At 58.6% G+C, this 24,801-nt stretch overlaps 9 protein-coding genes across 9 annotated transcripts; 5 read left to right on the forward strand and 4 right to left on the reverse strand.

Annotated features, from left to right (window-relative positions):
* Nucleotides 1-158: 158 nt before the first annotated feature.
* On the forward strand, nucleotides 159-1,892 carry EHS24_002541 (uncharacterized protein; the record flags this gene model as incomplete). The annotated part of the gene is made up of 6 exons (XM_028618276.1): nucleotides 159-257; nucleotides 316-429; nucleotides 487-1,356; nucleotides 1,411-1,480; nucleotides 1,582-1,662; nucleotides 1,804-1,892. The coding sequence occupies 6 exons, from the start codon at nucleotides 159-161 to the stop codon at nucleotides 1,890-1,892; spliced, it is 1,323 nt and encodes a 440-aa protein (XP_028473232.1).
* A 1,356-nt stretch (nucleotides 1,893-3,248) lies between these two features.
* Nucleotides 3,249-6,906, forward strand: EHS24_002542 (uncharacterized protein; the record flags this gene model as incomplete). Its single annotated transcript, XM_028618277.1, has 4 exons — nucleotides 3,249-3,768; nucleotides 3,812-4,781; nucleotides 4,822-6,836; nucleotides 6,884-6,906. 4 exons carry the CDS (start codon nucleotides 3,249-3,251, stop codon nucleotides 6,904-6,906), a joined length of 3,528 nt encoding a protein of 1,175 aa, XP_028473233.1.
* Nucleotides 6,907-7,064: 158 nt separating this feature from the next.
* On the reverse strand, nucleotides 7,065-8,009 carry EHS24_002543 (uncharacterized protein; the record flags this gene model as incomplete). The annotated part of the gene is made up of 4 exons (XM_028618278.1): nucleotides 7,065-7,428; nucleotides 7,583-7,803; nucleotides 7,857-7,900; nucleotides 7,940-8,009. 4 exons carry the CDS (start codon nucleotides 8,007-8,009, stop codon nucleotides 7,065-7,067), a joined length of 699 nt encoding a protein of 232 aa, XP_028473234.1.
* Nucleotides 8,010-8,235: 226 nt separating this feature from the next.
* Nucleotides 8,236-9,225, reverse strand: EHS24_002544 (uncharacterized protein; the record flags this gene model as incomplete). Its single annotated transcript, XM_028618279.1, has 3 exons — nucleotides 8,236-8,655; nucleotides 8,694-8,791; nucleotides 9,219-9,225. 3 exons carry the CDS (start codon nucleotides 9,223-9,225, stop codon nucleotides 8,236-8,238), a joined length of 525 nt encoding a protein of 174 aa, XP_028473235.1.
* A 58-nt stretch (nucleotides 9,226-9,283) lies between these two features.
* On the forward strand, nucleotides 9,284-11,251 carry EHS24_002545 (uncharacterized protein; the record flags this gene model as incomplete). The annotated part of the gene is made up of 1 exon (XM_028618280.1): nucleotides 9,284-11,251. The coding sequence occupies one exon, from the start codon at nucleotides 9,284-9,286 to the stop codon at nucleotides 11,249-11,251; it is 1,968 nt and encodes a 655-aa protein (XP_028473236.1).
* A 256-nt stretch (nucleotides 11,252-11,507) lies between these two features.
* On the forward strand, nucleotides 11,508-13,480 carry EHS24_002546 (uncharacterized protein; the record flags this gene model as incomplete). The annotated part of the gene is made up of 5 exons (XM_028618281.1): nucleotides 11,508-11,865; nucleotides 11,927-12,021; nucleotides 12,086-12,227; nucleotides 12,274-13,283; nucleotides 13,334-13,480. 5 exons carry the CDS (start codon nucleotides 11,508-11,510, stop codon nucleotides 13,478-13,480), a joined length of 1,752 nt encoding a protein of 583 aa, XP_028473237.1.
* Nucleotides 13,481-13,853: 373 nt separating this feature from the next.
* On the reverse strand, nucleotides 13,854-15,998 carry MCH1 (putative monocarboxylate transporter mch1; the record flags this gene model as incomplete). The annotated part of the gene is made up of 3 exons (XM_028618282.1): nucleotides 13,854-15,339; nucleotides 15,377-15,439; nucleotides 15,712-15,998. The coding sequence occupies 3 exons, from the start codon at nucleotides 15,996-15,998 to the stop codon at nucleotides 13,854-13,856; spliced, it is 1,836 nt and encodes a 611-aa protein (XP_028473238.1).
* Nucleotides 15,999-16,392: 394 nt separating this feature from the next.
* EHS24_002548 (uncharacterized protein) lies at nucleotides 16,393-17,810 on the forward strand (the record flags this gene model as incomplete). Its single annotated transcript, XM_028618283.1, has 5 exons — nucleotides 16,393-16,580; nucleotides 16,784-16,949; nucleotides 17,076-17,195; nucleotides 17,259-17,461; nucleotides 17,555-17,810. The coding sequence occupies 5 exons, from the start codon at nucleotides 16,393-16,395 to the stop codon at nucleotides 17,808-17,810; spliced, it is 933 nt and encodes a 310-aa protein (XP_028473239.1).
* Nucleotides 17,811-18,375: 565 nt separating this feature from the next.
* Nucleotides 18,376-20,829, reverse strand: EHS24_002549 (uncharacterized protein; the record flags this gene model as incomplete). Its single annotated transcript, XM_028618284.1, has 1 exon — nucleotides 18,376-20,829. The coding sequence occupies one exon, from the start codon at nucleotides 20,827-20,829 to the stop codon at nucleotides 18,376-18,378; it is 2,454 nt and encodes an 817-aa protein (XP_028473240.1).
* Nucleotides 20,830-24,801: the final 3,972 nt, after the last annotated feature.

The raw sequence follows: 24,801 nt of genomic DNA on the forward strand, positions 1-24,801 counted from the left end.
AATTGGTTCCGCTGCTGCAGATTATTTTTGCGTCAGTGGGACCCCAGCCACACGACCAGCGGCGGGCAGGCCGGTTATGAATAATTTGAGCGAGCGTTCTTGGGTAGCAGTCCTCATCTCCCCCCCCCCCCATCCATCCATCCCAACCAATCTTCAAAATGGGCAAGTCTGCTAAGTCCGCTGTTGCCGCGCCCGTCAAGGCCGACAAGAAGTCCAAGAAGGTCGAGGAGAAGGCCGCCGCCGCCGCTCCCGCCAAGGTGAGCTCACTGCTTCGACCCAGCCGCACAGAGCATGGCAGCTGACAGCGTTTACCAGGAGTCCAAGAAGGAGAAGAAGTCGAAGAAGAAGGAGCCTACCCCCGAGCCCGAGTCGTCGTCGGACGAGTCGTCGTCGGACTCGGACTCTGACTCTGAGGAGGAGGAGAAGCCCGTAAGTGTTGCCGGAACAAGCAGTACATGTGGCGGCAGAAATTGACATCGTTCCCAGAAGGCCGCTGCCGCCAAGGAGGAGTCCTCGGACTCGGACTCGTCGGACTCTGACTCGGAGACCGAGGAGGAGAAGCCCAAGGCTGCCGCCGCCAAGGAGGAGTCTTCGTCGTCGGACTCTGACTCTTCGGACTCGGAGACCGAGGAGGAGAAGCCCAAGGCTGCCGCCAAGGAGGAGTCCTCGTCGGACTCGGACTCGGACTCGTCTGACGAGGAGGAGGAGAAGGAGGCCCCCGTCTCCAACGGCAAGCGCAAGGCCTCCGAGGAGCCCGAGGCTGTCGCCGCTGAGGCCCCCGCCAAGAAGGCCAAGGTCGAGGACGGTGACGCCACCCCCAACGTCTTCGTCGGTGGTCTCTCGTGGAACATTGACAACGACTGGCTCGCCTCGGAGTTCGCTTCGTGCGGTGAGGTCGTTGGTGCCCGTGTCATGCTTGACCGCGAGACCGGCAAGTCGCGCGGCTTCGGCTACGTCGAGTTCGCCAACCTCGAGGCCTCGGCTGAGGCCATCAAGTTCGACGGCAAGGAGATTGACGGCCGCTCGGTCCGTGTCAACTACGCCAACGTTCGCCAGAACAACCCCGCCGAGAACCGCGCCAAGGCCTTCAACGACAAGCAGTCGCCCCCCGCCGAGACCCTTTGGGTCGGTTCGCTCTCGTTCGACATCACCGAGGACGCCGTCTACGAGGCCTTCGGCGAGCACGGTGACGTCCAGTCGGTCCGTCTCCCCACCGACCGCGAGACCGGTGCCCCCAAGGGTTTCGGCTACGTCCAGTTCGCCGACGTTGCCCAGGCTACTGCTGCCCTCGAGGCCCTTAACGGCCAGGAGCTCGCCGGTCGTCGCATTCGTATCGACTACGCTCCCCCCAAGCAGGTGAGAAATTTCACCACAAATGTGGGAAGAGGAATAGTGACTAACAACTTCCAGGACAACCCCTCGGGCGGCAGGGGCGGCTTCGGCGGCGACCGTCGCGGCGGTGGTCGTGGTGGTGGCTTTGGTAAGTTGGGAAGCGTTGGGTCTCGAACAAGAGCCTCAACGTCATTTTGGTCATTTTTGGCCCAAATGACCTCTTCTTTGCAACATGTGCTGACTCTGCAGGCGGTGGCCGTGGTGGCGGCCGTGGTGGCTCGTTCGGCGGACGTGACTCGGGCTTCGGCGGCCGTGGCCGTGGTGGACCTGGTAAGTTGAAGCATAGTGTCGGACTGGGAGAAGTTCGAGTGGAGTGGAGCGCCGATCATCGGCGATCTTCCTTCACTTGTTCTTCAACCATCCTTCCACCACCTCTCTTCCGTCAAGGTCACAGCAGCTGACACTCTACAGGCGGTGGCCGTGGCCGTGGAGCTCCTCGCGGCGGTGCCCGCACTGGTGGCATCGTCGCCAGCCAGGGCTCGCGCGTCTCGTTCGACTAAGCGACTTCCAACCCCCCCTCAGTTCATGATCAAAAGACGGTTGTGCCTCGTGCCCCGTCCCCCCACCTGTCAGCACGCTTGAGTTGAGCCTTCTGTATGCATTTGTGGTTATTAGAGCGAAACAATAACCAGAGGGCATTGGTTGGCAATGTTGGCTTTTTTGTTTGGTTTCATCTGCGGGATATCTGGAGTGCTACTTCGCCTCCTTCAAGTGGGAAAACGAGGGCTAGAGTCTCTTACGTGACTCATGGTTGGAAGGTTTATTTGGGCATTGAAAGGACTCTGGAGGGCATACCCTCAATTCTGGGATACATTCAAAGAAGGGTTTCCGTTCCAGGTGCCGGAACAAGCTGCATTCTGCAGCGAGTGATGCGTATCAGTCGGGGTTGTGTTGATCATGATGCGGGGCTTTCGAGGAAATACACCCACGAGCCTCAGAAGCTTAAGCACGGCTCATAAGGATGCACCCAACGCAGGTAAGCCCTCAAGTTTGTGTTGAGCCGGCGGTGACGACTGGTGAGGTTATGCACACTGTTATGCACCAAAGTGTTTGTTGTCAGCAGCCAGCGCTAAAAGACGCAAAGCGGAGGATCGGCTCTTGTCTCGCAAAAAAAAACAGTTACCGATGATATGTTCGATGGTTGGAGCGTTTCCACAGCCTCTTGTTGCTGACTCTCCTGTTCTGCGCGACCGCTGAACTAGTTTGCGTGAAGCTACGGCAACTGCTCCATAGATACTTTGGTGCAAGGCGATGAACCGTTGGATCTTGGAGCGGAGACTTACGATCGCTACTAACGCAAGCTTCACTCAGGAGCTGGCTTGCAGGGAGCGTCATCCTTGCGTCAGTTCGGTGACAACGTTGTACGCCAGTACGCGAGCCCATCCGCGGCAGCGAAACGCAACACCATGACCTCGGAGTTCGCGCCGGCATGTGCGGAGTGGTGTGCGGCGTACCACCAGCGGGTGGGTGCCGCCAAGCGCCAAGGCAACGGGTGACTGCGCACGCTCCTCCTCGCCCCCAGTTGGAAGAAGTGAAGAAGTGTTGCCGTATCACTCTTGTGTAGGTCTCGTGTACGAGGCACACAAAGTACGTAGTGCAGCTTCGCCCTTTGTCGGCGAAGAGCGTCGGAGGCCATGTACAATTAGGCGGCCGGATCGATGTTGCGGAGATTTCGGAAGCGTCACTTTCCCCAGGTGCCTACGTCATAAAGTGGTCATGGACCTGTGGCCTGTGGGTGATCCCGAAGTCGGGTCCTCACAACGCTCGTTTCCACTCTGTCACTCTTGGCTCCACTCTTCTCATCACTCGCATCAAACTTCACCAACTGGGGCGCATTGCAGCGCCCGCTCATGAACATGTCCTCACCCGACTCCAAATCATCCGCTGCGCCGCCGACGCCCTCGAAAATGGTCCCCATCGATATCAGTTCAAAGCAACTCTCAGAATCGCCAACGTCTACGACCCCAGACTCCACTGCAGCGGACTCTGCAGACGCAAAGGAAAGCCTGGATTTGCCCAAGTTTCCCACACTCCCTGCTGCCCCAGCTCCCCGCGTCTTTGGGCAAGGTTGGTCTGCGTCGCACAAAGTGCCGACCGTCGCGCAATGGCAAGGCATCAAGGACAAGCACGAGCAAGAGGCGGAAGAGTATGCTCGTATCATGGAAGCTCGTGAAGAGGCCATGGCGAAGGCATCAGCTCAGAGCTCCGACGACCATTCTCCTGCGTCTGCCAACTCACGGGCTAGCACTGTCGACGCGACACATGATGTACAAAAGCCACCATCAGCAGACCGCAAAGAGGCAGCCAGTCAACCGCAAGCGTCTGTCGCCGAGACGGAAAAGCAGCGTCTGATGGAGCAGATGAATTCTAGCAAGGGTACGTTCTGCGGAAGTTATGCAGAGGCTAACGTCTTTTCCAGAGAAGCCTACTGAGCGGTTCAAGAAGCGTAAGGGCGAGCGCCGCGTGCGTGACCCCATCACTGGTTCCGAGATGATTGTCAAGGATGTGGACAAGAAAGGCAAGTTCTTACCCCGGTCAACTGATTCTGACCGTTCAGACTTTGACAGCACGAGGCCCCGTACGCTTGGCAGCAACATCCTGTACCAGACATACCCCCCGCCCATCCCCGAGTCCTTCCACGGCATCACGCAGCGTGTCAACTATGTCAAAGTTGCCATGGCAGGAAGCTTGGTAGTGCTGTGGTTCTTCTCCCTGGGCGGCGGCTTTATCAAGTTTATCCTTCGCACTATGCTCTACGCCACTGTGGGGTTCGGCCTCTACTCTCTCCTCGATCTCTTGCAGCGCAACATTGAAAAGGAAATGAACGCGTCCCGTCTCGACTTCAATCGTTCACGCGGTGAAGCCTTCTCACCTCCGTTCCCGGAGAGCGTCGAGTGGCTGAACGGCCTGATCAAGCTCGTGTGGGGCCTTATTGACCCAGTCACGTTCATTTCTGTTGCCGACATGATCGAGGACATTCTGCAGCAATCACTACCGAGCTTTGTCGACGCTGTGCGCATCACCGACATTGGCCAAGGCATAAACCCTCTCCGTATCACGTCCATCCGCGCTCTGCCCGACCAACCCCTCGAGCCGGGATACCCGCGCACTGACTGGATTGATGAGGGCGAGGGGGTCCCGCTCAAGGATACTGCCGGCAAGGAACTTGAAGAGGACCAGGCTGGCGACTATTACAACTTTGAGGCGGCGTTCTCGTACTCGGCCTTGCCTGGACAGGGCACGTCGCTGCGTGCCAAGAACATTCACATGCTCGTCGAGTTCTTCCTCGGTGCCTACGACTGGTTCCACATCCCCTTGCCCATCTGGATCCAGGTTGAAGAGATTTACGGCGTCGTTCGTCTCCGCATCCAGTTTATCCCCGAGCCACCGTGAGTGCAGACATATCATCCGTCTTGCTGACCCCTCAAGCTTCGTTCGCAACGTCACGTTTGCACTTTGTGGTGTCCCGGAAGTTGAAGTCTCGGCTATCCCCATGTCCCGTCACCTGCCCAACATCCTTGACCTGCCGTTCATTTCCGGCTTTGTCAAGTCTGGTATTGCGGCCGGCACAGCTGAGCTGTCGGTGCCCAAGAGCATGACCATCAACCTCAAGGATATGCTCTCTGGAGCGCAAGTCGGTGACACTCGTGCTATCGGCATCTTTGTCGTGACCATTCACTACTGTGTTGGACTTTCGGCACAGGATTCCAATGGCAAGTCGGACCCTTACATCGTCCTCGCGTATGCCAAGTACGGTCGTCCACTCTACTCTACACGCATCATCATTGAAGACCTCAACCCCGTGTACGAGGAGACTGCATTTCTCCTTCTCACCATCGACGAGATCAAGGAGAAGGAAGAGCTCTGTGCCATGCTCTGGGACAGCGACAAGCTGAGCGCCGATGACCTCGTTGGCCGTGTGCAGGTCCCTGTTGAGGAACTCATCCAGACCCCGAACCAGATGTACCGCCGCGAAGATGGTCTCAAAGGGTTTGAGGACGCCAACGAAATGCCCGGCAAGCTGGTCTGGTCGATTGGATACTTTGAAAAGGCCGCTTTGCTCAAGTCACTTGAACGCGACCCCACTCTCGAGGAGGCGCGCCACGCGACCACCGAGCCCTCGGGCCCATCTCGCGAGATGAGGCCTGACGATGCCGCCCCGAACCCTGCCCGTGCCGACCTTCCTCCACCCCCACCGGACCTCACCAAGACCCGCCCCGACCCACAGTTCCCATCTGGTATCCTCTCCATTGTCTTGCACCAGGTCAACAACCTTGAGCGCCAACATCTGGAGGGCAAATCGGGCGACGACCGTGAAGGCGAGGCGGGACAGGATACCGACGACCCGAGCCAGCAGACCACAAACTTGCCTTCAGGTTATGGCGAGTTCATCGTCAATGACGACCTGGTTTACCGTACCCGTGTGAAGCAGTACACGACCAACCCGTACTTTGAGGCTGGAACGGAGATCTTCATTCGTGATTTCACCACCGCAGATGTCCGTGTCGTGATCCGCGACTCTCGCCTGCGCCAGGCCGACCCCATCCTCGGCATTGTCTCTGTCCAGCTCTCTGAACTGTTCGTCGATGCCTCGACAGTCACGCGCACCTTCCCCCTCCGCGAGGGTCAAGGCTTTGGCAAGGCCAATATCTCGTTCGCGTTCCGCGGTGTCCAGACTGCCATGCCCGCGCACATGCGTGGTTGGGAGACTGGCACGCTCATCGTGTCCAACGTCCGTCTCAAGCCCGACCCGAATTCCAAGAAACTGGACCTGCGCGAAATGTCACTTGGTGTCGTCACGCACGAGTCTACCGAGACAATGAAGAAGCGCGAGGCTGCGGTGGACGATGAGAGCAACCTCATCAGATGGGACTCTGACCAGCTCTTCCTCCCCGTGTATGGACGTTACCAGTCGCAGGTGGTGTTTGAGTTTGGGCGTTCTGGTCTTGGCCAGCTTGTCGGTCGCGGCAAGCCCGACGCCATTGCCGTCCTGTGGCTCCAGGACCTGACGGACAATCTAGAGGCCGAGATCGAACTTCCGGTCGTCGTCGGTCCGGACATGCACGTTCTGCGTCAGCAGGTCATCAACGACCAAACACGCGAACACCACCCGTTCGAGATTGTGGGAACCGTCTGGGCCAACATTGCCTTTTCGGCCGGTCTCGACCTCGAGCACGACAGGCTCCGTCTCGCCCAGTCCCGCCGCCACGCCATGGAGGCGTACATGGCCGTCGAGGGCGACAGCGAGATTGCCAGGCGCCAACAGAGTTTCATGGACGACGGCGTGATCGACCGCGACGAGAAGCGCGAGATGAACAAGGCCCACCGCCGCGCGCTCGAGAGCCGTGGTCGTGGCATGGCCCAGGTCGGCGCCTACCGCAGTGTCAAGTGGATGGGACGTGGTCTCTATGACCGTCTCCCAGGCAGGAAAAAGACCAGAGAGCGTAAGTGTTGTTGTTCTCCCGAAAGGGTGGTGGCTGACGCAAAACAGCGACGGTACAGACCGAGGCATAAGCTAGAAGGGCATAGTAAACGGACCAGTGGTGGCAGTGATACACACGCACCGTACTATGGGCCCATTGTGCACGAGCACGTCAGTAGTTGAAGAATCAATATCTCTCTTTCACACCCGAATGATACACGTAGCAATACAGCGCCTGTTGGGGCGAAACCTAGTAGTCGTCGACCATATCCTCGTCTCCGCGGCTCCTGCTGCGGACAATCTCGTTCCTCTCCCTCGAGTGGTCACCGTGTTCCGAGCTGCGCTCGTGGTCGTCCATCTCAATGTCGTGGCCATCGTGGATGCGGCTACGATCGTCTTGGTCGTCCATTTCACGGCTGCGGTCGTGCTCGTCCTGGTCGCCCTCGTCGTCCCGGTCGTCCTTGGGTCCCGGCGAGGCGGGGGCCGAGAGGGTGCCGTTGCCATTGCTCTTTTTGCCGTTGCCGTGAGGCTTCTTCTCCTTCTCCTCCTTCTCCCCGACAAGTGGGGGTAGGGGCTTCCCGGCATCGTCGGGGTAGGCATCGGCGTTTCCGACCCTGCAGAGTCAGTTGGAGGTCGCTCATGACATCGAAGGAGGGTGAGAGGGAAGGCAAGGAAGGTGAAAGGACGGAGCCAGGGGAGGTGGAGAAAGGACGCGAAGTGGTAGCGTTCCAAAGCCGCAGTTTCCCATATCCCACAAGGATCACTCACAAAGGGGCCCAGCTCGCGTCGTCGGGAAGGGGGACGGCAGGTGGTGGGCGACCGTACTCCTTCATGTGCTCGTCATAGAGTCGACGTTGAATATCGTGGACACGCAAGGCGAGGAGGTTGGATTCCTGGGTGGTCAGCTCTGATCTGATGGTAGAGACAAGGTACATAGTGCGAGCGACGATACCCATAGGAAGCACAACAGATGGACTCCTGCCATCTGTCTCTCCTTCAGGTCGTAGCTCCCACACCCCACCTCGGCCACTTTGCAACTCACGTCACTCAGCTCGTTGACCAGCTCCTTGAGAGCGCGATACCGGCCTAGATTGTTAGCGTGGGGTTCGCAGTGGATAAACTCACGGCGATACCTCGCCTCATCGCCTGAAAGAAGAGGTGCGACGCGTTGTGACTTTGTGGATGTGCTGGACATGGTTGGTGTAAATGACGGTGGTTGCAACTGCTGCGAAACGGAGATGAACACAACCACCCTCAGGCCTGGAATTTGCTTCCGTTGCATTCAAGATCCTCCGCCGAGGGAGGACGGACGTTGTACGTGTGTTCAGTACGTGCGGTGTTGTGACAGCTTGCGACGCATGGATTGAATACACAAGCAGTGTGCGTAGTAGTTTATACAATATCTATGTGTTCTACTCCTTCTACTCATCGACCTCCTCGTACTCGACGCCAATGTACTCGCCACATCCTGGACAGCCAATAACGTCGACGCCAGCTTCGAGCTCCTCCAGCGTGATCACATATTCCTGTCCACACCGGCACTCAAGGGTGTACTGGTGTGGTTCGGCGTCCGGGTTGCTCTCGTCCTCGACATGGGGTGTAAAGGTCTCGAGCGAGACGTACTCGCGAATTCGTGGGCCGGACGGTGCAGGGGGCTGGGCGCTATACGGGCGAGCGCGTTCAGCGTCAAAGGCAGCTCGTCTGGTGGGGTCGGAAAGCACGGCACGCGCCTCGTTCACGAGAACGATGTCGGGTACGCTGTCCCCATTCAGTGTAGTAGATGTGCTACCACCCGGGGTTCCCTCGCGGCTGGCGGGGCTGTCCCGCTTGTCGGGGTGAGCCTGGGCGGTCAGTAGAAGGTTATTGGGGGCGCACGTACGGCAAGGACAAGGCGGCGCCATGCACGTGTGATCTCGGCGTCAGCCGCGTCTGGCTGGACGCCGAGGATGGCGTAGTAGTCGGGTTGTGGTATGGCGCCTAGTGACCTCGTCGAGAGAGGGAGTGGAGAGGCAACAAGTCGACTGACGAAGAGACGACAGACTTTGGCACTGTTTTTGAGGTTTTGGGTGGCGACTGACACCGGGTGGGAGAAATGGGTGTGTGGTCATGTTCCCCCCACTTAAGGTTTCGTTGTGAGTGTTCTCTGGTGGAACACTCTGGTCACCCATCACACTCTCTCACTCCCTTCTCTCTCCATCAACCAACGCTCAAGTGTCTTGTCTCGATAAACATCAGCCTCGTTAAAAATATAGATCACGCCTAAAAGAGGGACCCCACCCATCAGGTAGGTTCTCCCCAACGCTCCGAGACTGACGGATGTAGCAGCCAGCTCCGTCTCACTTCTCCTCGTTTGTGTACGCCTAAACAAAGTGAGTCCCTGATGATGCCGTTCTTCGCCACCCACCCCGCATTAACATATAACCCTCAGCCACCCAGCCCCCATAACAACCATCTGCCCACCGTTCCATCATGACCAACAACGCTTCTGAGACACCCTCCTCCGCTGCGCCCACTCCCCCAACCGCTCAAAGGGCCGTGCAGAGCAAGCGCAGGACCAAGCCCCGTCGCAAGACTCGTCGCCGTGACGGTGATGACTCGGACGCCGCCAGTGTTGATGACGGATCCGAGGCGCCCACCGACACCAAGCCTGCATCCAAGCCCAAGGACAAGGGAAAACCAGCTCCCAAGTCTGTCTTCCCCGACGTCAACTCGACAACCCCCGCCGCCTGGGCCGACGTCGAGGACAAGGGCGAAGAGATTACCTTTGACGAGTTCATGACAGCCTCGTCGGCGCCAACTCCCGGCAACAGCCGTGGTGGTTCGCTAGCAGCGGGGCGTGGTAGGGCTCGCGGAGGAGGCAGGGCTCCACGCGAGCTCACCGAGGAGGAGAAGCAGAGGGTCGAAGCGCGCACCAAAGAGAAGAAGGAGCGTCTCAAGGCGAAGCGCAAAGACAACAAGGAGAAGCGCAAGGCCGATGCGTCTGCTGGTGCTGTGGCTCCGATTAACAGCGGCCCCACCGAGACGAGTGTCAACAGTGTCGATGCATCTCTCGCCGCATCAACCTCAGCCATCACCCTTGACGACCTTCCAACCCAGGCTCCCCCCTCGACCTCTCCTCCCGATGCGCTTTCCGATCCAGTGAACAACAACGACAACACCAAGCGTCCGCCCCACGCACACGACGCCAAGTTTGCCCCTCGTGGTGGCAACTTTTGGATGCACGACCAGCGCCATTACGAGGCAGGCAATGGTGAAGGCAGCTTCTGGCGCGGTCGCGGGGCACCTCGAGGCATGATGCCCCGTGGCTCGTTCCGCGGTGGACCGCGCGGCGGCCGTGGGCGTGGATTTGGACCATTTGCTCCTGGCCAGCGTTATTCTCGTGGACCAGCTGTCCCTCCTCTCGCCGACGGCCACCGTATGGCCGAGATGGACAAACTTGAGCTGGAACTGTCCAACACCGACAGTCCATTGCGCCGCAGTGCCCCCGCTGCTGATGGCAGGTGGGGCCACGAGGGTTTCGAGGAGCATGTTGCCACCGAGGACCACTACCGCACGAACCGTCTTCCTCGAGGCAGGGGCCGTGGACGTGGATTCTTCGTCCCTCGCGGCGGCGCCATCCCCCGCCCGTTCCATCAACACGCTACGTTGCCGACACCAGAGGCGTCGCCGGACCGTGCGCCCAAGCCCATGGCAGAGGGAACTGTCACTCAGCCTGATATCGAAGCACTCCTCGATGACTCTGGAGCGGTTATGGTCCGTCTTCCAGGTGACACTACCGCTGTCGAGGTCGAAGCCCGCCCACCTTCGCAGCCTATCGAGCCTTCTTCCACCTTCGCACCTTCCTTCACCCCTTCCAACCCATCCCCCGTTCCATACGTCGCCAGCGACAGTGGATCCATGAGCAGTGGCTACCTTCCTCCTGGCGTCATCCTTCCCGGCGCTGTGCCCAATGGCGAGTTTTACGGCGGCATGCCTCCCAATTTTGGTCCTCCTGGCTCCTTCTACCCTGCCCGCAACTTGCCCCCTTCCCAGTCCTACACCCCCGAGCCAGCCGGCTACCTTCCCCACCACCACCACCACCAGCAGCGCAGCTCGTTCTCGGGTCCCGGCTTTTATCCTAACGCTCCTGCTGGACGTTCGGGCTCGCCACTTAACCCGTATGCCAGCCCGTATTTCGCCCAGCCTATGCTTCAAAAAGTCGCCATCGCCCAAGCCGAGACGGGCACGCCTAAGTCGCCCACCTCAGACCACACCGATAAGGTCGTCACCCCCGAGGGTTACATGCACCAGGGCTACTATCCGCAAGGCTACAACCCGTACGCTGGTACCATGGGCCCCGATGGGCAGGGAGGAGTGTATTATGCCCAAGGCTACTGGCCGCAGCCGGCACCCTACGATCAGTCGTATGGCTACGAGGGCGAGTATGCTGCTTACTAAAAAGTAAAACAAAGATTAAAGCTATAGTCGAGGATGTTGAATATATGCATCACCACACGCAATGTGTAGACAGTGTACATACCTAAAGAGCTGCTGCTGGTCGCTTGTCATTTTGTTGTTGTTGTGACGTGAGCTGCGATTGATGTCTGAGCCACATAGCGCGCGCGGGACCAAAATGCCAGCGCCGCGTCGGTGGCGGGAGGTACGCGTTGACAACTGACACGACCCATTCCCAACCTTCCTCACACACCACCACATGCAGGTCCCCACAACCCCCGCGCGTCCAGCGCGTCCAGACTCGCGAACCACATCCTCGACGCAGCCTGCAGCAGGCCCCTCATCCAGCTCGACCCAGGCAGCGACCACCCCCGCCGCCGCCGCTGCTGGAAGCGGCAGCGGCCCCGCGCGCGCAGACGACCTGTGGACGGAGATTCTGCGAGGCGCCGACCGACAGAAGTCGTTATCGAGGAAGAATGTCGTCTTGCTCTCTGAACGGCATAGAGGAAGGCGTAACTTGCTCAGCAAGCTAGTGGGCAAACGGCGCGCACGCGAAGCTCCCCCGCCAGCCCTGGCCATTGGATACGATGTGCTCGAACACGCCGACCGCGACGAGGGTACGTGCGCGGGAAGGAGAGGGGTCGACTCCCAGTTGAGTTGTGCTGACATAGTCTGTAGACGCCGCACCCCCCGTGTCCGTCTTCTACCCGCCATCATCACACCCGGGATTGCTGCGTCTTGTCGACGTGTCTCTACCTCCCCACCCCTTGCCTGTGAGTTACCTGTGACGTGATTACATCCGTGAAAGGAGAGCGCACTGACCTCGTTACCCCGCAGAACACGGCAGTTGTGATCGTTCTCGACTGGACAAAGCCCAGTACCATGGTTCGTGAGCTCTTGGCGTGGCTCGCCTGGGTGGACCAGTGGGCTCAGCGTGCGGATAAGGGTCATTCGGACGGCGACGAGCTGCGCGAGAGGTGTAAGTTGTTTACTTGTCCGAAGGTGATAACTGATCGTTTTTTCAGTGCAATCACACCTGCAGCACTACACCGAACCACCAGCATCCAACACTGGCACTGGCGCCCCCTCGTCCAGCATCGCAGGCTATAACGCCAACAGTCTCGGCACTCTTCTCCCCCTCGGCCCCGGCACTTTGACGCTCAACCCGTCCGGCATCCCCATTGTGGTCGTCTGCACTCGCGCAGACCTCATGGACCACGTCGGCGACGAGATGGGCATGAAGGGTGGTGGATGGGAAGAGAGAACAGATTGGATCCAGCAGGTGCTGCGTACCGTCTGCCTCGCCTATGGTGCAGCACTGTTCTACACGGCCCCGACACAGCCTCAGACATACACCCTTCTGCGCGAATACCTCTTCCACAGGTTGTACAGTGTGCCCCCGCCTCTGACACAGCCTGGCTCTGGCTCTGGTGGTCCGCAAGAGGCAGTGGCGGCCTACCCGTCGCGGTTTCCCTTCCCGCACCGCGCCAACGTTCTCGACCGCGACGCCGTCCTCGTCCCCGCCGGCTGGGACAGTTGGGGCAAGATCAACGTCCTGCGCGATGGGTTTGACCCAGCACGTGTCGGCAGGGCGTGGGAGTCGAGCGCGACCAAGCTCTCGGGCGGCAACACCGAGGACGACGCCGAGGGAATCGAGGACCTCTGGTTCGCCATGGTGCCCGATACCGAGCGCCCCAAGCCGCCCAGCGCAAGCACTGTGACAACTACGTCCGAGCTCGAGCAGACATTCTTGGCCCGACAGCTCGACGTGCTCCTCAAGGATCCAAACCGCGATGCACGCGCTGCGTTCCGGCACGCGGCGAACAGTGCCAGCGCCGTGGGAGCGACCGCTGCAAACTCGGGTGCTGGTCCCGGTGCTGCTGCCGACGGCGGCGCGGAGCGATACGGCGGCGTCGTGGGGCCAATGGGTACTGGTGGCCTCAGCCTGCCCGGTGTGGAGAGGGCCATGGCCGAGATGGAGGGAGCTGGGGGTGCGGATGATGTTAGAGAGCGGTTTGGACGGATTGCAAGGAGGGTAAGTCGCCAGCTGTGTTCCAAGCGTACCCCAGCTGACATGCATTGCAGGAACCTACACAGCCGACGTCGCCAACGACGGAGCGTCCCGCCGCAGCTCGCAACGAGGCGCTTCACAACTTTTTCCAGGGCCTGGTGGCCAAGAAGTCGGGTGCGGCGAGTACGAGTAACACACCCGCCAAACCTGCGGCCAAGTAACCTACACTACAGACAGTTTAAACGGAAGGAGGGTGGATGGATGGTTGGCTGACTGGGGCGGAGCTTCAAAATGATTAATGTGTGTGCATGCATGTCACGATCGGCACGTCCTCATGAGGACCATGAGGGATATGCTCTAGCAGATGTCTACAAATGGCTTGATCGTTTGTCAAGAAACAAGAATAACAATGTAGACTTGAGTGTCGGTGAAGATGGGTGGTCGTTAAAAATAATGCCTGGGTGGGGTCGAACAACTGTGCAGATTACCTTGATGCTGTCTCTCTTCTCTCGCTCCCTCCAAAGTCCTTCCTCCCTCCCCTCCCCTTCCCTCTCCCCTCTTTCCTCTTCCCTCTCCCCTCTCTCCTTCTTTCCCCTACACCTTCCACCTCTTGCCAATAATAAACAGCCCCACAGCAGCGATGGAGCTGCCGATGGCAGCAACCGTGAGCGACTTGCTAAAGCACAGACGGCCATAGCACTGCGACGGGTCCACAATAGCCAGCGTGTCGATGTCGGTACCAGGGACCGGCGACGTCTCGGCAAGGAAGGCGTACGTGTACGAGAAGATGGCGGTGCCCAGAGCGGGGAAGTACGAAACCATGCCCCACGCGAGGCCAAAGTTGGTGGCACCGAAATGTGTCGACACAATGGCTGGAGTGAGGGTGAAGATGGCACCATAGAGCAGGCCTACACCACCGCTCAAGATCCACAGCTGCGACTCCTCCTCGAGGAATGCGGCATTATAAGCAAAGCAAATGGCGAGGAAGGCGGCACAGAGGGCGCAAAACACAGAGCGACGCAGGCGGACAGGGTCGCGCTGGACGAAATAGTGGGAGGGAGCGTTGGGGTCGTCACTCGGCGCAGCGGGAACAGCGATGGGCGCGGGTGCGAGCCAGTCAGCTGTAAATCCGGTGATGAGACGAGCAACAGTTGAGGCGATGGAGACGATAAAAAGGTGCTTGTTGCGAATGGCAAGTGCCGAGCTGTCCTTCAAGGCGGTCGAGACTGTTGCGCTGGGGGACCAAGAGGCAAAGGCCTTGATGACATCGACAAAGACGGCGCGCGAGTCGGGCGGGAGGAGCGACGAGGCCACCGAACCAATACTGGCCATGAGCGTCTCCGAGGGACCGATACAGCCGGCGATGATGAGGCCGAATGCCCAGAAGCCCTCGTTGTGGAGCAAGCCCACGACCGTCCAGCGGTGCACGTCCTTGCCGGCCAGCTCAGCCTCCAGATCTTCACGGGCCGCCTCGGGACCACCAATGAGAAGTGGAGTGTGCTCGTCGAGGTGGAGACTCTGGGACAGGTCCGCAATGCTTGAGAGGCCGGCGGTGTAATGGTCTGCCTCCGAGTCGTCCGAGTCATAGTCGCTCTCGCTATCGCTGTCGGCAAAGATCGATTCAGGGAGAGTGACGCGCATAAACACCGAGCCAAAGAGATTGACGGAAACGGCCAGGCAGCCGAGGAACGCGATGTACTTTGTTGCGTCAATCTCGCCATCCTCGCTGTCAATGAACACGGGGAGGTTGGAGAAGCTCGACAGGAACAGCGACGAGAGGCCGATGAGCGAAAGCGGCAACGAAAGCGAAAGGGTCGGGTGGGACGGGAACGACAGGCTCGCTGTTGTCAGAGCAGCAAAGTAGCTGCCAACGGTCGCTGCACCAATCGCAAAGTAACACGCTGCGAGCGCAAGGTATGTCTGCTCCGTGGCCGCCTCAGGCCCAGCTGATAGGACGGCCGCGAATGAGAAGTAGCCCAGAGCGGAAAGCAAGGCACTTATCAGCGAGCCTGCGCGTGGCCCCCAACGGTCGACGAGTGCACCTAGTGGAGCGGCGCAGAGGTACACGCCGAGAATACCACTGGATGTCAGCTTCGATGCGTTCCCGGTCCGCTTACCCAGTTATAATTGTCTGCGTCTGTGCACCGTTCAAAGCCAGGATCTGGGAGACGACAGGGCCACTGAAGATGGTCAGCTCTATTGTCAAGCATAAACAAGCGGCATCCGCGAGGAGGGATCGACACTGCGTTTATGCACATTGTCTCTCCTCCGACAAGGACGCGAGGTACTTTGAGCGCACGGGGGCTCCTTGCACAGTGTACGGCTGCACGACTGAGGTCGCTCGGTCCAAGCCGAACAGTAACATCTCTTCTCCTGTTCCAGGGGACTGTCGGTGGCTGGGTCCCGCGGATTCCCCGAGAGACGCCCAACATGCCTATGATAGAGTACTCACTAGGTAGGCCAGCAATACACTCCGTTGGCGGTGACAGCGCCGAGAGCTACGCTAACACACATGAGTGCCATGCGCGCACTCCTCGGCATGGTGGTTGGCAGTGCACAGCCGCGGCGCCACCAGCGACGCTTGGAACGGAGGAGAGCGTTGACATCGGGAGGAGCGAGGTGGACTCTCCGGGAAGGACTGGAGTTGGGGGAAGGGAGGATGGCGGAGGACGCGTAGGGGCTTCCTTCGCCGTCGTACCGGATCGTGGGGCTCGGAAGAGGAGACCCGGAGCCAGCCATGTTGGTGACGGGCAGTTGGGTGATAAGAGGGCGAGGGTGGAGAGAGAGTGCCGATGTCGCTCGACGCCGTTGGACCCGTGTGGCCAGGCGGTGGCAATCACGCTTACGACGGCTATTTGCTTCCGGTCTAATTGTCACATTAGCAATTCAAATGCAATTGGGAAGCTCCTGATAAGGCCAAGTGGCTAATGTGCTGTCCTATTCTGTTTGCTACAATGACGTATATGATGGATCTGAGAGATGGCTGCGGGTTTCTGGGCAATTCAAAGAAGGTGACACCGCGTTCGGCGAGCAACCATAAACTTAGATCCTCCTCCAACTCACCACTTCTTCACTCGTCAACTCAGTCACACGGCACATGCTCGCCCTTACGCTTCTATTTCCCGCTGCTGCAATGGCGGCTGCAGTGGCCTCGGCTTCCAAGGACCAGTGCGATCCAAACCTAGTCTCATGCTCGGCAGCCGCACTCAAGGCCAACCCCTGCTGCGTCCCGCACGCCGGCCTGTTGGTGTTTAGGCAACGCTTCGAGCCCGATAACGGGGATAACGGGCAGTGGGGCATTGCTGGCGTGGATGTGCTAGAGTGAGTTGCTGCGGCGAGCTCACGCCCTCACGCGCGTGTTCGTGTTCTGCTTGGTTCACGCACGGTACGAGCGTGAGGCGGGGCGACGCGCCATTTCGCAGCTCGTGCAGGCTGCGATGGAACCGTTCCCAGATTGTCGCGTACAAGACAACACACTCTATCCCCCCCCCTTGTCGCGCAAACAACACTGTCTGACGCTACAGGTGTGATGGATCACGCCCAAAGGCCACCAAGCAGACCAACGCCAAGCTCACGCACGAGGAGATCGGGTCGCGCTGTGCCCGCGCGGGGTTCAATGAAGATGAGGCGGAGCGCGCATGGGCTCAGAGTGAAGTCGGCGAGGGAGTGGAGGAGGTGTGGGAACGCTCGGTGAGTTGCTGGGTGGTGAAGCGCTGGGAATATGAGGCTGCTGGAATGGACTAAACCATCCACCAGCCCCAGTGTCATTCCGTCCCCATTCGCAGTTTGTTGGGAGTGGAGAGCTGACGTGTACAGTGGAACACAGACGGCCGCTACATCTCGTCCATCTGTGATGGCGATGTGTCGCGCTTCTTCCGCGCCTTGGGGGAGCTGCACGTCTCGCTCCCGACCACCGACTGGCTCGCCGACGCCGATGTGAGTAGCTATGTCGTTGACGGCACCGCCACCTACCATTCCCTGAGACTGACCTGTACCCAGATTACGACCTCAGCTGATGTCACCTACTATCTTGCGGACATTAAGAAGGCTCTTTCGCAACAGGGTCACGAGCCCACTCTGCACTGCGAGGACGCGACACTTGTGGAGGTGCATTACCCACTGAACGTGGTGGGCAACATGGGCAAGTTTGTGCCTCACCGCAAAAGTGTGGGCAAGGACACTTGTCCCGTTGAGGGTATCATGTGAGTGGCCTTTGTGATGGATTTGGGATGCGTGTCAACGCCCCTGGCCAGCTTAAAAGTCCCGTGCAATGGCCACAGAGCTGACACTCTCAGCTACCCACCCTCGGCCATCCTCCCGTCCCCGACGCCGGCGAGCTGGGATCCCGTCCGCGACCGCCCGACGATGCGCCCTATTACACTCTCGCACGACGAGTCGCGCCAAGTCAAGTATCCCGAGGACGAAGAAGAGGATACGGGGGATAAGAAGAAGGAGAAGAAGAAGCTCGGCTTCTTCAGTGGCAAGGACAAGGGCCGGACAAAGGGTAAATTTGGGCATGATGAGTTTGCCGGCAGGAGGGATGAGCTCTGATCTGGAAGTGAAGCGGGTGTGGAGGGAGGGTGCAGATTTAGATATGTCGTTGGGATGTAGATTCGGAAGACAGTAGATGGGGCGGCAAGCAAAGGATGTATGTGAGATAAGGTCAGCCTGTCGCATGCACCTCCCGAGGGGAACAGCGGCATGCGTTTGCTCGCATGGCCGAGCAAGAACGGTGAGCAGATAGTCTGCCATGGACGTGGGTCGAGAATCCCAGCAGTCAATTGCCTTCCGTTGCTGCAGTACAGAAGGTAAAGTATGTTGTTGCATTTCTCGGCACCGCTCTCGATAGGATGCACATGTTTATGCGAAAAGGTAGTAGAGGTGCTATAAATACAACCTTACAGGTATGAAATGCTGGGGAATGTGTTCGTTGTGGCGGTGGTACCTGGCGCCCCATGCGTTGCAATACTCCTCTCTCTCTCTCTCGTCTTCGTATACACACAGAGATATTCTCTCCTCAAGCAGATGTAATGACCCGGCTTCAGCGCTTGAAGCCAGGTTCTAGATCATTGATGGTTATTGTAGGTGGATGGTAGAGTGGTGGCGGTCGTCGCGCTCACTCCTTGCTCGGCTCGTTCCACGCCTCGTTGTTCTCCCAGCGGACATACCGACTCGCGCCACCCAGCGTCTTCTTCATCCAGGCCTGGAACACGCCCTTCTCAGAGTTACGTGCGACATCGGGCTGGTCATCGTTGACACACAGGAGCGCGAGCTCAGGGGTGTTGTCGACCTCCTTGAGAGCCTTGTGTAGCTGGAGGACCGAGTGGACCATGGCGAAGCGAGCAGGAGTGGTCGAGTACACGTAGCTGTAGCGCGACAGGAGCTTGACAGACCAGTTGCGCAGGTTGACCTCGTCGTCGGCCGATGGCTCGACACCCTTCCAGATGTCCTGGCCGAGACGGACGTTGTTCGCGAGGGAAAAGTCGGCATCCTCCCACTTGTCGACCAGGGGAAGCATGGGCTCGGGGCGGTCCCACATCTGAGCCTCGCGCGCTGGGGGGCGGAAGTTGACGTCCTTGGAAGGGAGGAAGGCCGAGAGACCGCGCTTGCCAGACTTGTTGACGAGGGCGCCAATGAGACAGTCGCCGCACTGGGGCTTGGCGAACGCGATCGTCTTGAAAATCTCTGTGGCATCGTACTCGGTGTCCGAGCTGAAAAACTCGTCGGGGAGACACTCGGAAATGTCAAAGTTGCACTGCGTAGGTGGGCCAAGGAGCTTCTGGGCAAACTGCGCCAGCTTGCCCTTGCGTCCCTTGGCAGCCTTCTCAATCTCCTCGATCTCCTCCGGGGACGAAGGAGGGTTGACGGGGAGATGACCGTCAAAGGATGACCAAAGGTAAGTGGTGGCCTTGGGCTCCTCCCATCCTCCCTTCTGAGTCAACTTGGGGGCGTCCTTGAGAGTCGAGCGGATGATGTGGTCGATGGTGACCTGGCCAGACACAGTCGTGGACGTGGCAGAACTCCAGTCTTCGTCAAAGCCAAGGGCGGCACGCATCTCGGCGCGGGCGTCCGCACCCCACTTGCCGTCCAGGCCACCGACACGGGCGACGGCCCATGTCCAGAGCAGACCCTCACGCCAGCGCTCGATCTGGAGGTGGGTGACCAGCCATGCCATCTCGATATCGCCGACGCCGCGGCGGGACTCGCGGAATGTGCGGGTCGACGCCAGGGTGAGCTGCTTGGCGAACATGACCTGGGCCTCGTGCATAAGGGAACGGGTAAGTGACTTGGGGAGGTGGTGCATGTACTGGCGTGTGCGGGAGGGGAAGCGCTGAGAGATGAGGAAGTTGGCGTGCTGGAGACCTCCCCACTCGCCGCTGTGCGAGAGGAGGTTTGACGCGATGACCGGCTTGACCGTGGTACCTGGGTCGAGGCGGGTAATCATGCCAAGGATGGGGTGGTGATAATCGGTCGTCGCCATGTGACGGAGCATGAACATGTCGTCGTTGGAGACGACAAGCTGCTCGCCCAGGCCCTGGATGAATGCGAGGCGGTTCTCAATCTGGAAACTGTTGAACGTCGGCAGAGAGAGGGCACGCCACTCTTCCTCGTTAATGTCGAGAATGGAAGGAGGGACGGCACCGTTGGTGTCGCGCGGCAGACGGAAGATCTCTGGCTGGAAGTGCCACTGGAGGTTGCCCTTGTTCTGCCAGTCGAGCCACTCGGGAACTTGTCCAATGCGGAAGCCAGTCGCGCCCTCGGGGGGCGTGGGGATGACGTCTGATGGCGCGTCATCCGTGCTGAACGCAGCTGACACGAGGTGAATCTGGTTGACACGGTTGCCGAGGGCGAGGGCACCTGAGCGAACAGCGCCACGGAGCTCGCCGTTGTCGCGGTAATGACGTTCAGTGCCCTTGAGGTTCGGGATTGCCTCTTCCTTTACCTTTGCTGCCCTTGCAGGACCGAAGAAGGGGTCCGAGGCGTTCACCCACATGTACACGAGATCGACCCGCGGCGATGGGTGCGTGTCACTGTCGACGGCGTTGAGAAGCTCGCCAGTCTCGTAGTAGTGTACCAACACGTCGAGTGGAGGGCGGGTGTCCAGCGGCAGGAGAAGTGGGGGTGGCGCCGGTAGGTCCGTGACGGGCACGAGTACATGGGTCGGGTCGTTTGCTATCACGACTGCGCCCGACTGTGTTGCCTGGGGTGGGACTTCATCTGGCAAGTCGATAGACTCCCACTTTGTGTCGCCTTCCACATCGACAGGCAAATCGGGCATGACACGGTTGTAGGTGTAGAAAGCTGCAAGGGCCGTGGTCGAAAAGCATAACACACCCGCAAGGGCTGTAAGCATAAGGGGTCGTCGCCGCTTGCCGGTCGCAATGTACTTGAAGGCTGAAACGGGTGTGGGTGAGCCCGACTCGAGGTCATGGTCTGCCGCCACCTTGGTCGAATGCTCGGCCATGGCAGAGAGTAGTCCCTCAGACCTCGTGTCGGTGAGCGAGTTCTGGCGAAGCGGTATGTACCCCGAAGATGATGTCCACCATCTCGACATGTCCAGAATAGCCATTGTTGATCGTTGGAGGTGAGCTAGCGTGGCCGGCCCTTCTAGACCTTGAGAGCGCGCACGAGGTGGTACCTGCGAGCTATATGTGTGGTCTTGGCTGAGAGGAGGGGAGGCGATGTGTCAGGTAAAGAGGTGCAGGATATCGTGTTATAAGAGACGTCGCTCAAGCTGCGGCTCGGCTTGTGCTCGGTGAGGAGGCTGCGCGACTGTTGACTGCGACGGGGGGTGCAGCCCGACAGAACGCCTGCGCTTTCTGCGGGCTAGAGTCCTAGGTCGGTTCCAACAAGTCTGGTTGTCCGCAGTCGAGAATGGGGACCACCAGTCTCGCTGTACTGTCGCGGCGTGTCGTTCTATTGATCTATGTGAGATCGCGATAAGGCGACCTTTACTTTCGGCATGTGTGAGAACAACAAGTCGGCAGCTATAGATGGTGTTGGCCAGTGGGGTCTTCCTGGCGAGTGAGTGACTGAGCAACGGAGAGCTGGCCTGGAACACTGATACGCAGCAGCATCCCGCAGCAGCGACAAGAGGAGGTTGAGGGGCACCGGCCGAAACTTGCTTTTGCAGCATGGCCAGATTGACTGCGGGCCAGAGTGGGGGAGCCATGGGCGGACGGACAGCGTGCACTCTTTGTGCGCAGTCGAGTGGTATGTCATAACAGGAACAGTCTGACAGGGCATTCGTTTCTCGTCGTCGAGACCATATCACGGGTATCATGGGCGATCAGTCGCGCGACACGGTGCTTTGCAGTGTTCCAGCGTTTTGACCGTGCCATTGCGTCGTGTTGTCGCACCTGTCTACGAAGGGGTGACGGAAACAAGGTGCTCATCGCATGTCTTGGCATGCATCTCCCAGCGGAGCGACCATGCATGCGATGCCATGAGAGAGGTGCAGTGTACTCTTGTTTTGACGATGGCGGAGAGCTCGGCTGCATCGGTGGTCGTGTGAGAAGCGCCCAGAGCGCACACGGGCAGGGAATTGAATGTTTTTTTTTATTCAACGAGGCGTTTGATGGGATCCCTATTTTTGGCTGCGTCGAGCGTCATACTTTGTTGATGCGGCCGACAAGCCTGCTGTTCCACTCACACCGCGCACCAAATGTGTCCTCGCAGTCTCCACATCTGCGCCGCGTGCCTCTGTTGCACCGGCTCCGACACGAGCGTCCCAGGCGGCGGAAGCGACAGGGTGCACAGGCGCACAGGCTTGGCAGGTTAATAGGTATGCGTGGCACCGATGCGCACCCATTCACCGCCCCGATAGGCGTGTCACAACTCACTGCTGATACAAGGCAGATGAGGGCCCCAAGGCATGTCCACGTTGCATTGGGCAACAGGTCGGCTCACGAGAGGCGGTGGCTGCTAGCTATGGTGTAGGCCTTTGTGAGGAGAAGAGGTCCCAGAAACGTTCCTGTCAACCAGTGTCGCAAACTGCACAAGCACTCCTGTGCGCTTGTCGTCAAGATACCTTTCGTCACCTCCGCTCTGTCTCTTGCCCACTCGCCCTCTCATCCACGTCGATGGCCCAAGATTGATCGCAACGCATACAATTATTTGATGTTCTCACAGTACCTTGCTGCAGACCTCACCACCGCTACCCATGCAACTTGTCGCAGAGTTCACCAGATATAACCCCTGCAGCGTTCCGAAACAGTCCACGACCATTCTACACAGACCACGGAGTCGTGACGACATGCTCTCTGCTGCCGACCTGTCTTGGATATTGGAGATAAAGGAGAAATCTGTGGGTTCCACGTCTGCATGTCTTGGGCTGATTCGAATTGTGTGGCATTGACAATAAGATTGAATGGACGTGAATAGTCGAGCTGGGATAAAACCATACAGTGAAAAATAGAGGACATGGTGTGTGAACGACAGGAGAGTGTGTGATGGGAGAGGAACGAGTGTGTTAGATGAGCTATTGTTTGGTTGACACAGTTCGGTGCTGGGTGGGACATCGTTTACATGTGTTCTGACTGGGGGAGAGGGTGGCAGCAACGCACGTAACGTACGTGCCCAATCTTGCTCAGCCCCTCCGTCTTTGTGTGTCCTCTGTACCCCGCACAGTACATAACATGATTGCAGGCTCAATTCTGGATATTCTGGGCTGGTTGCACATGAATAACAGTCACGGTGATGCCAGATTACTCGTATGTCGGACGCAGGCAGTACGTATCCGGCTTTCTAGCGTTTATGTATTGGACGTTTCATGTCCTTGAGTAGGTCGTTTGCTGAATGCCGGATTACGTCAGGCTGACGTGTGTGTCCAAGCAGACATAATCCACACATCTGCACCTTCTGTAGCATGTCCGGGGCTGGTCTTGGAGATACATGCGGTTTTACAATGGGTTATGTCTTTCTCCATTGCGTGTGTGCCCGGCCGGCCACATCGACCCGGCGCTCGACTGAGATGGGTCTGTGGGATCTGCGGGCAGTCAGGCTTGTCGGTCGATGTTCCCACGACCTCCGATGAGGTCGTCTTGACGTCAATCCCACCTGGGGAATCTGACATGAGGCGGAGAGGTGACACACACTTGCGTTTCGGAATTGTCAATGGCCATGACGTCCGCCGACGACATTGTTTTCCGGCATCAACTGAAAGTCCCAGAAGCTGTCATCTCATACCTTCTAGCCTGGTGACGAGGAGAGGTAACAAGAAGCTCCACGAGATGAACAAGGACGTAGCCTGACTGAGAACGACGTGATTTGCACCAAAGTGGAAAAGTGGAAGCGCGGTCGTCTCCCACGCCACGTTTGCAGTACCAAGTATGAGCAGGTACAACCTCCTCTCCGCCAGCAGTCCTACGTGCGGAGGGGGTTGTCTCAAAGGTTAGCCTGTTGAGTACAGGCGGACGTGTCTTGCGAACAGCGCAACTGTCGCAAACCGACCAACGTGACAGTCTCAGAAGTTCTCAGTATGCTGGGGAATCCGAGGGCCGCAAGCCCTTGCCTTCTCCCGGCCGCGGTCTGTAGCACAGGAGACGTGCAGCAAATCAGCGGTAAACGTCAAGCTTTAGCTTCAATGTGAGTACCATGCAATAGAGCGTCCACGCATCAGCGACGATAGACATGCCACCTCCCGTTAATTTCAGCCACAGGACTTACTTGTCCCACTTTCGAAACACCCCACACTGGTAATGTCTCCTCGTCCTGCGGGTAACATGCAGATACCACGATAGAGACACATTACACAACGTCTTGTCCATGGCGCTGTACACCTTGCCTGGGGGCAGGAGGATAGGAGGGTGGTGGACAGGAGTACCGTGGTGGTCCACTCGGTGCCACATGGCCAAGTCCGTGGCTGGAAAGTGCCCGCAGCGAAGCATTGCCCTCTTGCCTTGACATTGTGAAAGGTGGGTGAGTGGACACTGATAACTGCAAGATGCTAGAGCGATGACATGAGGAACTGAGTTCCAATCTTCGCGTTGAATCCATGAAATGGTAGGTGTCATCCGCCATGCTGGACAGGAATGGAACCAGTACCTGTCGAATTGCTGATGGGGCAGGCAACAATGCTGACGAGGCACACCATAAAAGCATAGTCCACATATCCAAGGTCACCGTTACATCGGCCACACACTCACTCGTACGTTCCCGGCCCAGTGGTGTCGTGAGACAGTACATTAGCTGGCCATCCGGAGGGTTCTAGCCACATCCCTGCTGAAACCAGACGAGGGAGAGGAGAAGGAGAGTAGTCTCCGTGGGCTTCCCATGGTGCCATTCGTGAGACAAGGTAGATTGAAGGCCCAGAGGGAGACGTTCAGGGAGTGTGAGCTCGTTGTGGGCCCGAGGCCGGCCACGATGTATTGTAATCAGGATCAACGACTGACTGTTGTGACCGGGGGGGGGAGGGGTGTTATCGGCGATTTTCTGATATTTTTGGCATATTTATCGTCAACGTCAAGCAACTCGAAAAGGCACTGCCTGGAAGCCTGCCATCCTCTGCCATCAGATGCCAGGTCCTGTTCACCACCAGGGG

This window comes from Apiotrichum porosum (assembly GCF_003942205.1).
Source record: "Apiotrichum porosum strain DSM 27194 chromosome Unknown scaffold_13, whole genome shotgun sequence".
NCBI classification, from domain to species: domain Eukaryota; kingdom Fungi; phylum Basidiomycota; class Tremellomycetes; order Trichosporonales; family Trichosporonaceae; genus Apiotrichum; species Apiotrichum porosum.